Source organism: Haemorhous mexicanus, chromosome 5, assembly GCF_027477595.1.
Source record: "Haemorhous mexicanus isolate bHaeMex1 chromosome 5, bHaeMex1.pri, whole genome shotgun sequence".
Classification (NCBI taxonomy): Eukaryota; Metazoa; Chordata; class Aves; order Passeriformes; family Fringillidae; genus Haemorhous; species Haemorhous mexicanus.
This window is the reverse complement of record NC_082345.1, coordinates 50091050-50107625: the sequence shown is the minus strand read 5'-3', so window position 1 is coordinate 50107625 and position 16576 is coordinate 50091050. Positions and strand designations below refer to the sequence as shown.

Below are 16576 nucleotides of genomic sequence, written 5' to 3'. Positions count from 1 at the left end.
ATACCAAAGTGTAAGAATAGGCCCTGACCATGACCATACTATAGCCATTCAGTACTACATATTATAAGTCTTCCTAATCTTGCATTGCAAATGTTTCATTTCCATGCATGGCTTTTGGAGAACTCTCCATTAGAGAGAGCATTAAAGCTACTTCCGTGCCCTTCACGCTTTAATGACTTCAAAGGTCCATGTTCATGTCGCTGTGGGTATGTACATTTAACAACAAAGAAAGGAGGGGGGTCAGCACAGCTTAGGTGATTGCAACATGAGAAGTGCAACTTGAAGTAGTAACTTTAACAACAACACAATTTTTAAAAGTGAAGCTAACCCCTGCCACCCCAAAGATGAGCACCATCACATCCTCCTAATTATGTTCGCAGAAAAAAATTTAAAATTGTGTGGCACCTGGGCTTTGTGTCAATTTTCTGCCAAAGAATAAATTTTATCTGAAACAAGTCACATGGTTGAAGTAGCATGATGTTGCTTTTAAAGACATGTATTTTCCAGTAGCTGGAGACCTCTAGGCTTGGTCAGGCTGCTACTGAAGCTAATTTTGTGGTTTGGCAACCAATTCCAATGCCTTTTAGTGAGTGACAAAAAAAAGGAACCAAACCTGACAACAGCCTTAAAAAATGCCTGTAGTCTACTAACAGTCTCACGGATGTGACACACATTATGAATCAACCCTATAAATCTGTCCCACAGAAGGATTTATTCTGGCTTGAATGGAAGCTCCCAGCGAAGAAGTTCCTCAGGATCCAAATCTCTCGACCCAAAACAAGCCGTTCCTCAACTGCCTTGCAGCCAAAGCGAATTACTCTTGGGGCATGGCTTTCATGTTCCCACTTCTCCCGGATAAACTTCCACACGAACCGAAGAGGCGGGAGGGCGGAGGAATCCCAGTCCTTCCCTCTCCCTCCTGGTTTTGCCACGGTGGCACCAGCGAGGGTCAGTGCCAGCGGGTGCGGGGGCCGGCGGGAGGCCCCTGCGGCGGCCCAGGCTACAGCCCGCCGCCTCCCGGCGCCGCCGCCCCGGCCCACCGGCCCGCATGACATCATCGGGACGGCTCGGGATCGATCCCCGCCGGCCGCCGGCTCGGGCGGCGCTCCTCCGCGGCGGCCGCCGCTGCCGCCCTGCGCGCCGAGGGGGAACGCGGGCCCTGCCGCGGACGGAACAGGCTGACACCGGATTCATCGCCGCCGCCATGCAGCGAGCGCGCTGACGGCTCTGCGCCGGCTTCGGGCTGCGCGTCGGGAAGCTGCTCCACGGGCTGCCGGGGGGAAGGAAAGGTGCGGCGTCCTCACGGCCCCGCGGCGAATGCGCCCTCCGCGAACAGCGGCACTTGTTAAGGAGCCCTCCCTGGCTCGGGGGTCAGGAAGAAGGAATTCACCGGGTGGGAATCGGGAGGAAGGAAAACGAGCCACGAGCGGGAGGATCGAGCAGCGGCAGCTGAAGAAACCGCCCGGTCCCTCTCCTGACAGGCTGCGACGCGCAGCGCGGCGGGCGCTCCCAGACCCCCGTCGTAAGCGAATGGGGCGGGAGGGGGAGCCCAGAGGCATAAACAAGGAGCGCAGGACCTAATTTCTTCCCCTCCCTTTCCTCACTGGCTTGCCCAGGCTCGCCAATAAATCCAGCTCGGCTATACATCGCGATGGGAACGTGCTGCCAAGGAGGCTGCCTTCCCGTCGCTGAGGATGCTGCCTTCCCCTCACTGAGGAGGCTGCTGCCGCCGGGGCTGCCTGCACACCACTGAGGACGCTGCTGCTGCCGCCGAGGTTGCCGTGCCCTCTCTGAGACAGCAGCAGCTGCTGCCGCCGAGCCTGCCGTGCCCTCATTGAGGCGGCCGCCGCCGCTGCGTTACAGGGAGAGATTGTGGCGCTGCGACAGGGGAGGACGGGGCTCGGCGCGCAGGGGGGAGGCGCGGCGAGCATGCGCCGCCCGAGCCACTGACTGGATCCTCAGCCAAGGTACCGAGGCAAAAAAAAAAAAAAAAAAAAAAAAAGGAAAAAAGGGGAAATTAAAAAAAAAAAAGAAAAAAGAGAAAGGAAAAGGATTGAGAGAAAGAAGAATGAATGACGGTAGAGGAGAATAGAAAAGACCGCCAGGGTAAAGCGGCCCCCGGTCGGCGGGAAGGAGCAGCTCTGGCATGTGGGGATCTCCGGCACCAACAGGTAGGAGGACTGGGGCTGGGGGCGCCGAGGGCTGCCGCGGCTGCAGGTGCGTGCTGAGAGGGCTCTCCCGCTCGGGGGTGCGGGGCTTGTTTCCAAAGAAGGGGCATGATGGAAGCCCTCCCAGACAATGCCTCTTCCGCTCTCCCCAGCTCCCCGCCGCGGGGGGCTCTCGCACGGCTCCGGCAGATGCGGCTGATGGCAGGCAGCGGCACCCGGGCTGCCTTGCAGCGCGGCGCAGTCCAGCCCTGCATGGCCGGGCGCGGGGGAGCGGCCGTGAGTGCGTGTGTCAGCGGCGGTGTGAGTGTGCAGCGGGGCCGGTGCGTGTGAGCGGGCGGGCTGTGTGTGCGGAGGCAGGGCCGGCCGCCGCGGGGACAGCTCCACGGAGGAGGGGGAGCGGCGGGGCGGCGGGAGGGGGGAGGGGGAGCCTGATTTCATGGTTTTAAAACGATGCCATGATCTGATCAGCCTCTGTTTACACAGCAGCAATCAGGCTCTTTTGTGGACGGTAAGAATGGAAGGATTTTGCTGGGATTCAGTGGGAATATCCTTTGTACACCCGAGGTGGCATAGGAAACACTTCGTGTGAATAACGAAGGAGCCTGATCATGCCTGCTGTGGCTCCTGTCCCTGGCTCTGGAGGGAGAAAAAAGAAAAACAAAACAAAACCAAAAAAAAAAAAAAAAAAGCAGCAACAGACAGCTCTTTATTTTATTTTATTGCATGAAATGTGTTCCGGTACGATTCAATGGGAGGATTAATAGGAATCACGGAGCCCTAATTAGAAAAAAAAAAAGAGAGGAAAAAAAAAAGAAAAACAACCAAAAAAACCCCAACCCAACAATTTATACGTTTATTTAAGCATAACCAAAACTAGCTCTCCCGAAAGGGTGGGCATTATATCTTGGCTCTGCTGCCTATTTTTGCTCAGTATTTACTGAGTATTTACTGACCGTTGCTTATTATGAATTATGTCGAGGCTTTAACGATTTGCATTAAAGCACGGGGGAAGGGGGGGAGGCCGGGGGGGACGACACCCTAAGGCGTACTGCTATCGACTGTCTAGATACCTGTTTATCTAAAAGGCTAAATGATAAAATTATTGTTTATAGCAGGAAGGGAGGGGGATAGTGAATACTGTTTCTCTTACAAAATGCATAAGCTAACACTGTGTGATTAATGTGCTTTGGTGACTTAGGTTAAAAAACATAAATTCTGCAGGGTTTCTTTGGGTGTGATCCATATCAACACAGCAGTTGCCTCTTAAAACATTGACAAATACTGTAGCCATAAAATAAATGTAAGTAATGTCAAAATATCAGCAGTCTTTGGGGATTCTTTAAAAAAGATGTCAGTGATTAACTCTTGGGCTTGCAAACTGGGAATCTTTTGATTCATAAAATCTCTGAGGCTTTAACTGTGAAATTATATGTGCTACCAAATATAAGGGGCACTGGTCAGTCGTGAAACTGTAACAAATCTGCCAATAGTCAATTGTACTAAATAGTCAGTGTAAAAAGAAATAAAGCTTCATGTTTTTTAAAAACAAACAATAGTACTCAAATTTACAACTTCATTTTGTTCTCCATAAATTAACATCTTTGCTAGCACTTTCTGACATCATTTTGTGTTAACTTAAGAACTGATAGCTCGATTTTTTTTCAGATATTTTGATGGCATGACAAATCAGAAAGAAGAGGATGTACTGTATGACTAGACACAAGATCAGTTCTGTTTGTGGATTACATTTTCAGTAAGATGTATGGATCTATTTTTTCCTTGTTCTTAAATATAGATCATGAGACTTGACTGAGGCAATATACATATCATCCATCCATCTATGGCGAACTACAGCCATGCAGCTGACAACATTTTGCAAAATCTCTCTCCTTTAACAGCTTTTCTGAAACTGACTTCACTGGGTTTCATAATAGGAGTCAGTGTGGTGGGTAACCTTCTGATCTCCATTTTGCTAGTCAAAGATAAGACCTTGCATAGAGCTCCTTACTACTTCCTGTTGGATCTTTGCTGCTCAGATATCCTCAGATCTGCAATTTGTTTCCCTTTTGTTTTCACCTCGGTAAAAAATGGCTCTACGTGGACGTATGGGACTCTTACTTGCAAAGTGATTGCCTTTCTGGGGGTTTTGTCCTGCTTTCACACTGCTTTCATGTTATTCTGCATAAGCGTCACGAGATACTTAGCTATTGCCCACCACCGTTTTTATACGAAAAGACTGACCTTCTGGACTTGTTTGGCTGTTATCTGTATGGTGTGGACTCTCTCTGTAGCCATGGCTTTCCCCCCAGTTTTAGATGTGGGCACCTACTCGTTCATTAGGGAGGAAGACCAATGCACTTTCCAGCATCGTTCCTTCAGGGCTAATGATTCATTGGGATTTATGCTTCTTCTTGCCCTTATCCTCCTAGCCACACAGCTTGTCTACCTCAAGCTGATATTTTTTGTTCACGATCGCAGGAAAATGAAGCCAGTCCAGTTTGTTGCAGCAGTGAGCCAGAACTGGACTTTTCACGGTCCCGGAGCGAGTGGCCAAGCAGCTGCTAATTGGCTGGCTGGATTCGGAAGGGGTCCCACACCTCCAACCTTGCTGGGAATCAGGCAAAACGCCAACACCACAGGCAGGAGGAGGCTACTGGTTTTAGATGAATTCAAAATGGAGAAGAGAATCAGCAGAATGTTCTACATCATGACATTCCTCTTTCTGACCTTGTGGGGTCCCTATTTGGTAGCCTGTTACTGGAGAGTTTTTGCAAGAGGGCCTGTAGTACCTGGGGGATTTCTAACGGCCGCTGTCTGGATGAGTTTTGCCCAAGCTGGAATCAATCCTTTTGTCTGCATTTTCTCCAACAGGGAGCTGAGGCGCTGTTTCAGCACAACCCTTCTTTACTGCAGAAAATCCAGGTTACCAAGGGAACCTTACTGTGTTATATGAGGGAGCATCTGTAAATCTTTAGCCTTGTGAAACACTACCATTCTCTGCTAAGCAATTGTGGCCTGTAGCCATGTCTTGAGGAGAAAATCAAGAATGGGACGTCAGCAGCTGTAAGGATTTGGGCAACATTCTGCAGTCTCTGCAATAGCTCACCTCTAATCCTGTTTTAAACCTAAACGTGTTCCTGCTGACCACTGCTGAAGGTTTGTAATTAAGAACAAAGGACTGAACTACTGCCCTGAATTCCTTTATGTGGTTGAAATCTAGATTATGAAAGTAGCAGGTGCTAAGTATCAGTGCTAAATGCTGTGTATATCACTACATAAAATAAGAACATCAAAAAGATTAGCATTGGACATCTTAATAAATTAAGTTGATATGAGGTTAATGTGTTGATAAAACTAATTTTAGACATCTGAAGACCTTTAAAACATTTCATACAATTATTATTTTGCAAAGACTGAAAACTGGGGACTCAAGTACTGTAACTGATTAAAGATGTGCCATGCATTATTGGATTATCACACTTACAAATCTGTTTGCCTTGTGAGTAAGTTTTGGGGAGCATTCCAAAGCAGTATTTTTGTTCAGTTTTTGACTTTAATTTTTTTTTTTCTCCAAATATATTACTCTTTCTAATTACCATTTTCCTTAACAGTGAAATTACTAACCTTTAACTGTATTCTGTGTTTTTTGCTGATTTGGTATAAAGTTTAATAGACTCTTATTTATATTTTTTAAAAAGCTAGATATCAGTCTGTTAGGCAACGTTAATGATAATATCCAGTCATAATTGAACAGTTATAATTATACAGAATAAACACATGTTGCCTTAAAGGGTTATCTAGTATCTTCCATTTTGTTTAGCATTGAAGCAAATAAGCAAGGAAAATTGAATCAATAACTCTGGTCAGTCATTTGGGAGTGCATGAAAGATCACTTAGTCCTCTTTTTTCCTTTTTACTCCAATGGTTCCCAAAATCAATATGCACATCACTGGGATTATATGATTTTTTTCTAGGTGTGCCGCCCTTTCTAGTTTGTTCTGAGAAACACAGGCAGTTGGTGTATGTTTATATTTTAAGACAGCTGTCATGGGGAGACCGCAGCCTTAGTATGATATCTTGCACAATTTGTGAAGCATTTATTCTACTGAAGGCACAGTCTTGTTTATATTTTCTGCACATTTTGGTGTATTGGTTGTTTTAAATTATTTAAGTTTTAACTTGTGAAAGCATATACTATGATTTCTTAGTATTTTAGAAATACATTAGAGTCTGTGAGTCTTTCCTTCTTTAAGATACAGATGTGTGGATTTCAATATAAAGTTGCATTTGCCAAAATTTACCTGTGTAGCTTGTTAATTTTCTTGGAATAAAATTTTACATTTTTCCAGTTATACAATTAACCTTTTTTATTTTGTCTAGTGAGCTAGCATGAAGTACTGAGAATGTAGCCATTATGAGTTATTATCCTTTGCAGTCACTGTATTCCCAAACTGTAAATGCATGAATGATGGGGACCACAGGATTGATAAATGATATTATCTGCAGTAGCACTATTGTGTAGTTTATCATAATTACCCATCTATCTGTTCTAATATGTCAGTTATATTTAAAGTTACAACACAGTATTTGACATTAACTTCACAATTTAATTTTGGAAAATGTGTATAACTGAAGCACAAAATCATGAGTTGACCAGTCCTAAAGAACACAGATTTTTCTTAATTTTGGGAGAGACAAGACTAGAGGTCTGAATTCAGTATTTCCTTTGTTTTATGAGCAGCAAGTTAACGTATGCCTACACAAGTAGCAGTCAATAATGGAAATGCTTAAATTTGTGTGATAACATTATATAACATACGCAACAACTCAGACAGTTGTGTCTATATGTGATCAGACAACTTGATCAAAGATTTGGTGAGCAATCTGTTTGACCTCACTTACACTTTTATACTGAGGTTGATTGGTGAGAGGCATGGCTTTATATACTGTGTTGAAACAGAAAAAAATGCTAAAAATAATGAGTCCTCATCAGTGTAGGAATGTTTCAGAGTGTAATTTGAAATGGGACCAATAAACTTCTACCAAAAGGACATTTTTATTACACTGCAAAAGGCTTTGAAATTAAGGTAGTTAAGCAATTGTCGAAGATAGAAGGAGTGAATAAAAACTGAATCATATGTTGAGAAAAATTCTGAAAGTCATCCCACTTAAGTTTATTAAAAGGTTGATTGGCAATAACTTGAGTCTAATTTCTTTAAAATAGTAACCTTTACAAGGAACATTGATATTACATATTGTAATAAAGAAGTACATATAAATAAAGCTGTAAATAGTATATAGTTGTAGAAGTAGTCAGTTCTGAGGATTAGCCAGAAAATTTTCAACTATGAAATTTCAAAAGCTGCAAATCTGGGGCCTGACCTAACTCTTAATAAAGTTAGTCGGTGTTTTCCCATTAACTTAATTTGGAGCAGAAGCAGGCCCTAGCATTTCTATAGTACTATACTTCTGAAATACTAAGAAGGCTGTATTTACTATGCAGTGGGAAAGAAAAAAAAATTAATTTCCCTGGAAGTTTTGCAAGGAGCAACTGATGTAAATTAAAATAATAAACAGTAAACAACTCTGAAAGCAAATATTTTGATAAATGTTTTTCTTTTGATATTAATATAATTCCTTTGGCTATATGACAATACTGTATTGCTACCTGAGAAAGGGCAGGTAGGTTTTATTGAGTGGATTTTTAAGAATTGTGCCAGTAAGAAATCTTGTGACAGAAGTATTTAGTTTTATCTTTCTCCAGTGTTAAAAGGACAAGGGGATGTTCAGTGAAATTAAAATCCAACATATAAAGTAGCATTTTATGCAATGTTAATACTCAGTGGAACACGCTGATACAGGATGTCAAGTAGTTTAGTGAGATTCCTCAAAGAACTGAATGTATACATGAATTAAAGCAGTGCTTGCACTTTTTGCCATCAGTGTCATTTTGATCCTAGTCAGCATATCAAAACTAATGTATTAAGGTATAAATTCAAAGGAGCAAGAAGGCTCATTCCAATTCAGTTCACTGTTGTGTCACAGTATGAAGAGCCTTTTGCTTTCATTTTAGAATGGGAGTTAAGCTATTGCCAAAGCTAGAATACAGGGCTGGTAGATTAGTCCTTTCTTTTCAGAATAGCAGAGAATATCACAATATTTTACATCTGCCTTCAACTTTAATGTTCATGGGTAATGCTAAGTCAATAGTTTTAATTTTCTGATGAGGAAAAAAATAGATTCCCTGAAAAAAAGGCTTTCTACCCCTGTTCCTTTCCTGCCCTCTGTTGCCCCACGGCCCTTCAGCAGCCTCTTCATGAATCCTTCTACAAGAGCAAATGTTTCATGCACTGGGTATTGTATTTCTCCTGCTCCTTGAGAAGTGTCTCAGCCACTCCTCCTGCCCAGCAGATAAGCTCCTGCAGCAGCTTCCCAGGGTTTGTCAGTGTCTGGGTTCTCTCCCTGAGGATGGAGAGGCACTGCCAGTTCCTTCCAGCTGCCTTTGTAGTTCAGGGATCTCAGGGCACTTGGCTAGCACGCTGCCTATCTCTGTCTTCTGGCCTTGCTTGTGAAGTAGATGCTGTTTATATTATGCAAACAAAAATGAGAATGAGGAGAGGGCAGCAGGAAACAATTTTCCCTCTCACAAATTTTTCATGAGGAAACCACTGTTTTTGTTGCATGGCCCAAGAGCACATTGTATTTTAAAAGCGTAATCGGTGTTAATTACCCTCTAAATCAATAAAATGTACAGTTAGCCAAGGTTTTTGGTACAGCTAAGGTTTTTGCTATAGCTAAAAATTCTTATTATAAAATGGCTTTTTGTCAGTCTCTAGGCCTTGGGGGCAGAGGAGTCCACTCTGTCTGTCTGCTTTTAAGTGCATTGTGTTTGTTCACTTGTTTTGCTTTTGCTTTGACTTTCAAGTATCTCAACATTTTATTTCTATTAATAGGAATCCAGTAATGCAGCAGGTTTTTATCATTCATGGGTTTAAAAAAATAATATTAAAGGGAACTCTGATAATTTTTGTGGTGAGTTAGGGAAGTATTTTGGCAAGTAATTGGCTTTTAGCAAATGTTAAATAAACCTGTAGGCAGCTGGGCTCTTCTATAGTTGCACAGTCAGTTCTTAATTATTGAAACTTGCAGTGAAATAGACAAACCCACATAAAGCTAACACACAGGTAATACAGAGCATGTCCACATTAGATAAGAACTTCCTATGTGTATTACATTTATCAAGGAATGGAGTTAAAATCCAGTAAAAGTGAGATCAGAAATCCAAAGAAGAATGGTGGGTGTTTTTCCTTTTTTTTTTTCTGCTTTGTTTTAGCACAGCACTGCTAATCTGCAACCTGGGTTACACACCCACATACAACTGAGAGTTGCCTGTACAATTCTGCATAGCACATAGGCAACTTCCTTCTAGTTTATATTCATTCAGAGCTCTGTGAGTGCACACTACTAATCTGATTGACTTTTCAGAGAAAAGAGAAGGCTCAGTCTGAGATACTGCTCTTCAAAATTAAAATTCAATAGAACTTTTCTGCTTTTGTATACTTCAGTGATTTTGAGTGTGAAGAAATCAGTGACTTAAATCAGCCATGATCATAAATGTACTCAGGCCATGGCCATTAAAAACAGGACAAGATGACATTTTGCAGTGCATATGCAACAAATCAAAGAATTTGATATTGTACACCAAGACTTTGTGTGAGTGGGCTGAAAATAGTTTATATTTTCCTTTTAGTAAAAGGTGTGATGAAGCCATCCCTTGAAATGGATAAAGCCTTTAACTATCCAGTGTGGATAAAGAAGAGGAACTTTTAAAATTGCTCATTATAAATAGTAAACAGTTTTGGTGGTGTTTTTGTTCAGCTGATCTGTGTAATTATATAACTATATGAGGATCAAAGGAGTGTCACAGTAAATAAGTTAGATTTTTTTAGTAGTCTAGAAAGGAAATAAGTAACAACAATCTTCAGACATTTGAAATGAAGTAATTACAGTAATCTACATGTTTTATAAAATTTAGGTAACGAAATAATTATTTATATTTTCTGTACTTGCTGATTTATGTACTTGAAGAGCAATGTCTTTAGATAGTGAGTTGGCTTTTGCAGCCCAATGAGAGACTTCTTTGTATCATGGGTTTTGTACTTTGCTTTGTATGTAATAAGCACAAGAGATATAAAACCAGAATTTATCTGATATCAGCTTCAAACTCTGCATTAGGTACAGAGCTTCTCCAAATGGTCAGCATATTACTGTCTCCAGAGATTATTCAAAACTATGCTGTGCTACTTCACAAGAATTCTACTTCATCTTTGTTAAAGAGCAGTCTGGTTAAAGATGTGTATTTTAATTCTATAACCCTCAAGTTCAGGCATGTTCACATCCTTATGCAAATTGAAGAAATTGCTAGAAATAGGAAGCTTTTCCCTATAATATTCTTGGTGAGTCAGGTTCTTGAGATTGTATAAAAGGGTGGCACAGGTGTTCCATGACTACTCTAGGCAGAAGGTGGAAGGATGCAGAAAAGTGTTCATCCCTGTTTCGGAGCCGTTTACAGTCCTGCTGTTTGGTGTTCTATCGTGAGACCATCTCCTGTGGGACTGGCCACCACAGGCCTGCAACCACTCCGTGTTGAGTTTAAGCAGGGCTTTGGTTGCACATACTCTGATGGGAGAAATTCAGCATTAGCAGAGGTCAGAAATTCCTAGAAAATATTTATAGGCTACAGAAGAGTGAGAGTTGCTTGTCTCCTCAAAACAGAAGTCACAGAATGAGCAGAGGCCAAGAGAGAAATGCTTATTATAAGCTGTTTGAGATTTCATGCCCTCTTGGCCCCCTTAGAGGTGACTGAGAAGACATGTTTCATTCTTGACTTTTTTTGGGTTTTGTTTGTTTGTTCTGAAAATGCATGCTATCTCAGTTGCTCTATTAAATACCACCTATTGCCAGCTGAACTTTTGATGTCATGCTTAATCAAGTCCATATATTCTTTAAAATACATATCTAATAGTACAATGTATTTGTAGCTTTGCACTGATTATGCTGATATGTATCACTGTTTGTTCTTGCTCATTTCCATAAGAATTTTCTTGTGTTTCAAACACCCAAATCCTATTTTTTAAATTAAGGCATTCTACAGCTGTGTTTCCTGATTTTTCTGTGAAGGCATTTTAAGTTTTGGATGTTTTTCCTGTTTGTGCCAAAACACTAAATGCAGATTCTTAGGACACATCACAGGGAACATTTAATTTCTTTGACTGAAGCACTGTTTGGACATCATGAGACTGGAAATGTATATTTAGGTCCTGTATAATAATTTATGGTAATGACTGGGCTATAGAACCGATAGTGGTGGGACTACTAGAATAGGATATTTTGGTAACTGTGGCTTTAAATTACATCATAAGACATCTAGCACAAAGGAGAAATGCTCCTTTTGTAAGATAATTATGTAAATGAAAAGTAAACACACACACAAATGAGTACAGTTCTATAGAATTTTGATTTACACATTCAGTCATAGCTGTAGCAAGATGGGCATAAAGCAAAAAAAACCAGAAAGTATCTTACCATTCGAAACCTAATCCTTGTAAGTTTGGCTTGATTCCTACAATCCCTACTCTAGGAAAATTTTCCGTCTCTTTTGTGGAAACTCATCTCAATAAAGACTACAAGATCTTGGTAATTTATATCAATATTTTTGTTTTTTACTAGACTAGTTCTCAGTGCGAGCATGACACAGCAGGACTGTAAATGTAATCTCTGCCATAGTGCATATGCAAAAGCAATCTTTCAGTGGGTTCCCAGAGGGAGTCTATATGCACACAGACATATTTCTCAGACTCTCCAAAATAATGTAGTGTAGTTGATACCAAGTAGGGACAGCTCAAGCCCTGGAAGGGCACGAGTTATCACACTTGAGAATGAAAAGTGAGTTTAAAATCAGATGCAAGGAAGGTGGGGGACATTTAGTAATAACTTCCCATGTTAATAGTTGTAAATAATGCTTTTGGCCTAATTTGGAAGCCTTCTTCTAAGTTCCTAAGTAGTGGTAAGGGCATCTGCAGTAGGTGGGGTGTAATGCTGCAGCTGAGTCCTTATGTCTGACTATTTTAGATAGGGATGGACTGGAAGCAGTGCACATTATAGCCTGACTCCTCCAGCCACCTTGCATGGTACTAACAGGCACTAAGCTCATCAGCCTAGAGATCTGCTCCAGTGGATCATTTGGCCACAGTCACATTTTTGAAACTTTTCTTCCAGTGTTTTCTGTGAGTAATTTCTGTTTGTAAAAGGTGGAAAGAAATGTGTGTAAAGGGATTGTGTATGTTGAGCAAGTCCTTTTCAGCCCAGCCTTGGAGTGAGGACTTTTTGTAAGAGTGCAGATAGGTGCAGAGGCCCCTCATAGTTTTACCACATGTGTCAGACACTCCTGTTCTTTGGCATAGTTAGGATACATGCACACAAGTGCACATGTCTCACACGGTGTCCCTCTGTCAGCATTCAGTCTCCCTTTCCCCTGTAGACCACCAGAAAGACAGACATCACTGTTTGTGGAGGCACTTCTGTAGAAATGATCTTTCTTCAAGAGACACGTTGTCACAAAATCTGAGATTTGCTATCCTTTTGTATCAGAGAAAGCAAATCAAATTTGTATGTTTTGTCTTAAAACTTTGTGTTGAATTTTCTTCTTGGCATACTAACTGAAAGGCAGTATCACAAAAAAAACAATTGTTTTCCCTAAACCAGTAAGACCACCAGTCTAACTGGTAAACACACTTTCAGTGGGAGTATTATGATCCTTTTTTATCAGTTAAATAAATATTTGATATGATAATAATTATTTCAATATTTGATTATACTAAAGCCCTGAAAGGGTTAATTTTCAGCTTTGGCATTTTCATTCTGTAAACACCTTCATTCTATTCCATGCAAGACAGGTTTGGCAAATGTGGATGTTTTGGGTGGTTTTGACATCTAAGTTATGCCATCTAAGGACAAGTGCTGACTGATGAATAATTTATTCACTTAAATTTCAGAAGAGACCATGTAAAACTAGCTGCCACAAAAAAAAGCAATGTTTTCTTTAGTCATGCATGTGATCCTTTAAACATTGGCTTTGGAATCTGGGTATTGTCAAACTTAGCATTCAAACCTAATACAGAATCAGAAACCAAGCTGTAAAGATAATTTCTAGTCACTGACTATAACTACAAAATTTTATAGTTATATATATCCTACCTGCCTTTTCCTTTGCAAATATTGAAAATATGTGTATGATGAGACTGAGATGGAAAACCCTTGGCCATACTGAAATTAGTAATAAAATGTCTATAGCTAACAGTGAAGACAGGATTCTATGTATAAACCTCCATTTCTAAAGACAATGGATGTGTGCCACACAATTGATGTATATATTCCACTCATGTATGGCCAGCATGTCTGAGAAATGAGTTTTTAGGCCCAGTTCACATTCTTAAGATTGTAGTCCTGTTTTCTTTTTATCAAGGTCTTTATACTATGCTCTTACTGCACTGAAATCTTAAGTCCTGTTGTAATTCGTATTTATATAACCATGGTGCTTGATAGCCTCTTTATAGGAAATTACCCCTTTATCTTAGGTTCTGTGAAAAAGCAGCCTCTGTCTGAAAGTAAATAATTAAAAGATAACACAAGAAGGATATAGACAAGTGGGATTTGAAGAAATTATGAGGCAGTGCTGTTTAGTTTGCTTTGAGGCAGTGTTGGTAAATATGATGAGTAAGGTGATCCCAGCATATTCACGCTTTCTTTTTCTTTTTCTTTTTCTTTTTCTTTTTCTTTTTCTTTTTCTTTTTCTTTTTCTTTTTCTTTTTCTTTTTCGAGAGCAAGAGAGATGATTGAAAAGTAAAGTTTCAAAAGAATTGAAAAATAACAAGGGGGTGGATTCTCAGAAGAGAAGAGCAGCTTGGGAGAAAGTACAAAGGCTGCTCCCTGAAAATGTAATTGTCAGTGATAATTGTCAGTGGTAGTCTGTCAACATGAGCAGATTGGAATCTCTTGATAAAGAGAAAAAGATGATAGGCCAAGAAGAGCAGAATGAAGTCACATTGAAGCTGAGGAAGGAACTGCAAATGACTGCTGATTCACAGCATTAGTTAGAAGGAGGTAATTAGAGGTCATGTTGAAAGTAGGGTTCAATGAAAGCAGTTGGTGAAAGACAAGAACATTGACTCCAGGAAGTGATTGCAGTCTGTGAGCTTAAAAGGGAGAGGTAGAATAAAATGGCAGGATGGTTAACCAAAGTAAGGGGGATACAGACCACCACCCTCTCTTTTTTTCACAAATTAAGGAAGAGACTGCATGATGTCAGAATGGTTGGGTGAGCAGAGAGAGAACAGAAGAAGGTGATAAACCCTAAAGGATGTGTTGAGAGTCAGAACTAGTTACTGGAAAGGGTGATGGGAGGTGAGAATAGCTGACAGGAAGCTGGCAGAAAGAACAAATTTGGATGAATGTCCCTGGAGTAATGTGGGAAGATGTGGATTGGCGTTCCAGAAGATGGAGGACTCTGGGAAAAATGAAGAGGATGACAACAACAAGAAATGGGAATGGTATCAGTCAGGGATGGGGAGGCACAAAGGAGCACTGAGCAGCTGTCTTGGCAGGAGGATGACAAGAGCCAGCAGTGAGGGTAGCCAGACAGGAGCAGGTTGCCTATGAGAGGTTCTGCTTATCAAGGATGTTGTGATAACCCATGCCAAAAGGAAGGGAAGGGATACCAAGGGATTCCAACCCTTTTGAGGTCTGGACAACTGCCCCCCCCCGCATAGCTGAAGGGTTGGACTAGATGACCTTCAAAGGGTCCCTTCCAATTCCCAACTATTCTATGATTCTATGAACTTTCATCTCAGTGTTCTCAATGTCTTGCAGCTAGTATTGCATCTGAGTTCAGTAGGGACTTGAAGAATGACTGAATAGTTTCCATTACTTACTGTTATTTCCTTTTTACCATTTTAACAGAATTTTCTGCTTTCTTTCCATATTCTTTCTCTTGCTCCTTTTGCAATATTACTCTACTAAGAAAAACCATGTTCTTTGTGACACTATACATTTAAAGCATGTTGGCCCAGCAATTTTGTTAACTTTCAGACTGAATGATAGCTTTTCAGAACAGTGAAAGTGCAGTTTTGGTGCAATTTGAGAGCACTGCTGTGTTTTATTATCATTATTTCCCATAAAGGTGGTGTCTTGGTTTGGTGAAGTGACCATTAGAATGAAAGCCAGTAACTTCCAGGTTCTCATTGTAGCTTTGTCACTAAAATCAGTGCATAGGTGACCTTGGGTGATTCCTGTAAACAAACTTTTCAGCTCTCCACTAATTTTAAGAAACTCAAGGACATTTTGGGCTTCCAGTTTAAGACACTAGTGAATCCATTCCCAAGAGAATGCAACACCCTTAAGTATAGATTCTTTTATTGTTGTTGGTGTATAGGTGGTAAAATTGATCAGAAATGACCTATTTGACTTGATTTGCCAACTTTTGGTCTTCTGCAGGAAATTTCAACTTACATGTCTCAGACTTTTCCTTCCTGAGAAACTAAAAATATTCTTTAAAGTTCTCTTTAAGATTAGAGCAAATCATACTTTCAGGTAGTCTTTCAAAAATGAGGTAACGAGATTAGTCATCAGCTTGAAAATGTGTGCTAAAAACTTTTTTTCTGCACAGTTTGCCAGTTAAGTTAGATGACTAACAAAATAACTTACTTGAAGGGTGAGAGATTTAGTTACGTAAAGTTTCCAGATTTCTGAAACTCATTATAAATCAGGATTTACCTCCTTTATTTGACAAGGCCATGGTAAGAAGCTGTGCTAGGAAGCAAATAATTGGTTTTTTCAGTTAAAGTCAATGAGACAGTGTGGGGGCCAGCTTTCATTGCTGACTGTAGACTACAGCCCAAAAGTTTGGAGACAAATGTGACAGATGATTTGGGATGTTCAGATAACCTCATCTTGCCAAAAGATATGTTCATTAAGCTGTCAAAGAACTGAAATGTATGCATTGCCCATCCATCTGGCATATAATTTAAATGCAGCTGAATTCCTGACCTCAGATATGATATAAGCATTTCTGAGTAGACATGACTGATAAATGTGCATAAACAGAGAATAAAATTGTGTTTTAAAAGCAGAGTAAAACAACTCTTCAGAGATCTAGAGACTCGTGACAACATTGATAGATAGTAACATACTCATATAAAAAAATTTAACTGAGTACTAAATAATATTTTAAAAATATTTGCACAGGATTTTTGGTACAATTAATAAAGCTCTCTGTAGCCTGAAGAAAGGTGTCAGAAGTTGAAGTGCCTGAAACTGAGATACTGAATTAATCACAATGAGTTTTCTGAGGG

At 40.7% G+C, this 16576-nt stretch overlaps 1 protein-coding gene across 2 annotated transcripts; it reads left to right on the top strand.

Annotated features, from left to right (window-relative positions):
* Positions 1–1833: 1833 nt before the first annotated feature.
* On the top strand, positions 1834–6525 carry GPR85 (G protein-coupled receptor 85). Of its 2 annotated transcripts, none has more exons than XM_059847121.1 (2): positions 1834–1967; positions 3834–6525. In XM_059847121.1, exon 2 carries the CDS (start codon positions 4009–4011, stop codon positions 5119–5121), a length of 1113 nt encoding a protein of 370 aa, XP_059703104.1. In that variant the 5' UTR covers positions 1834–1967; positions 3834–4008; the 3' UTR covers positions 5122–6525. The 2 variants fall into 2 exon arrangements, with proteins under 2 accessions (XP_059703104.1, XP_059703103.1); XM_059847120.1 differs by lacking the exon at positions 1834–1967 and adding an exon at positions 1969–2171.
* The last annotated feature ends 10051 nt before the right edge of the window (positions 6526–16576 follow it).

What these genes read in the sequence shown, in the direction of transcription:
- GPR85 (XM_059847121.1), top strand. Translation starts at nt 4,009, where the DNA reads ATGGCGAACTACAGCCATGCAGCTGACAACATTTTGCAAAATCTCTCT.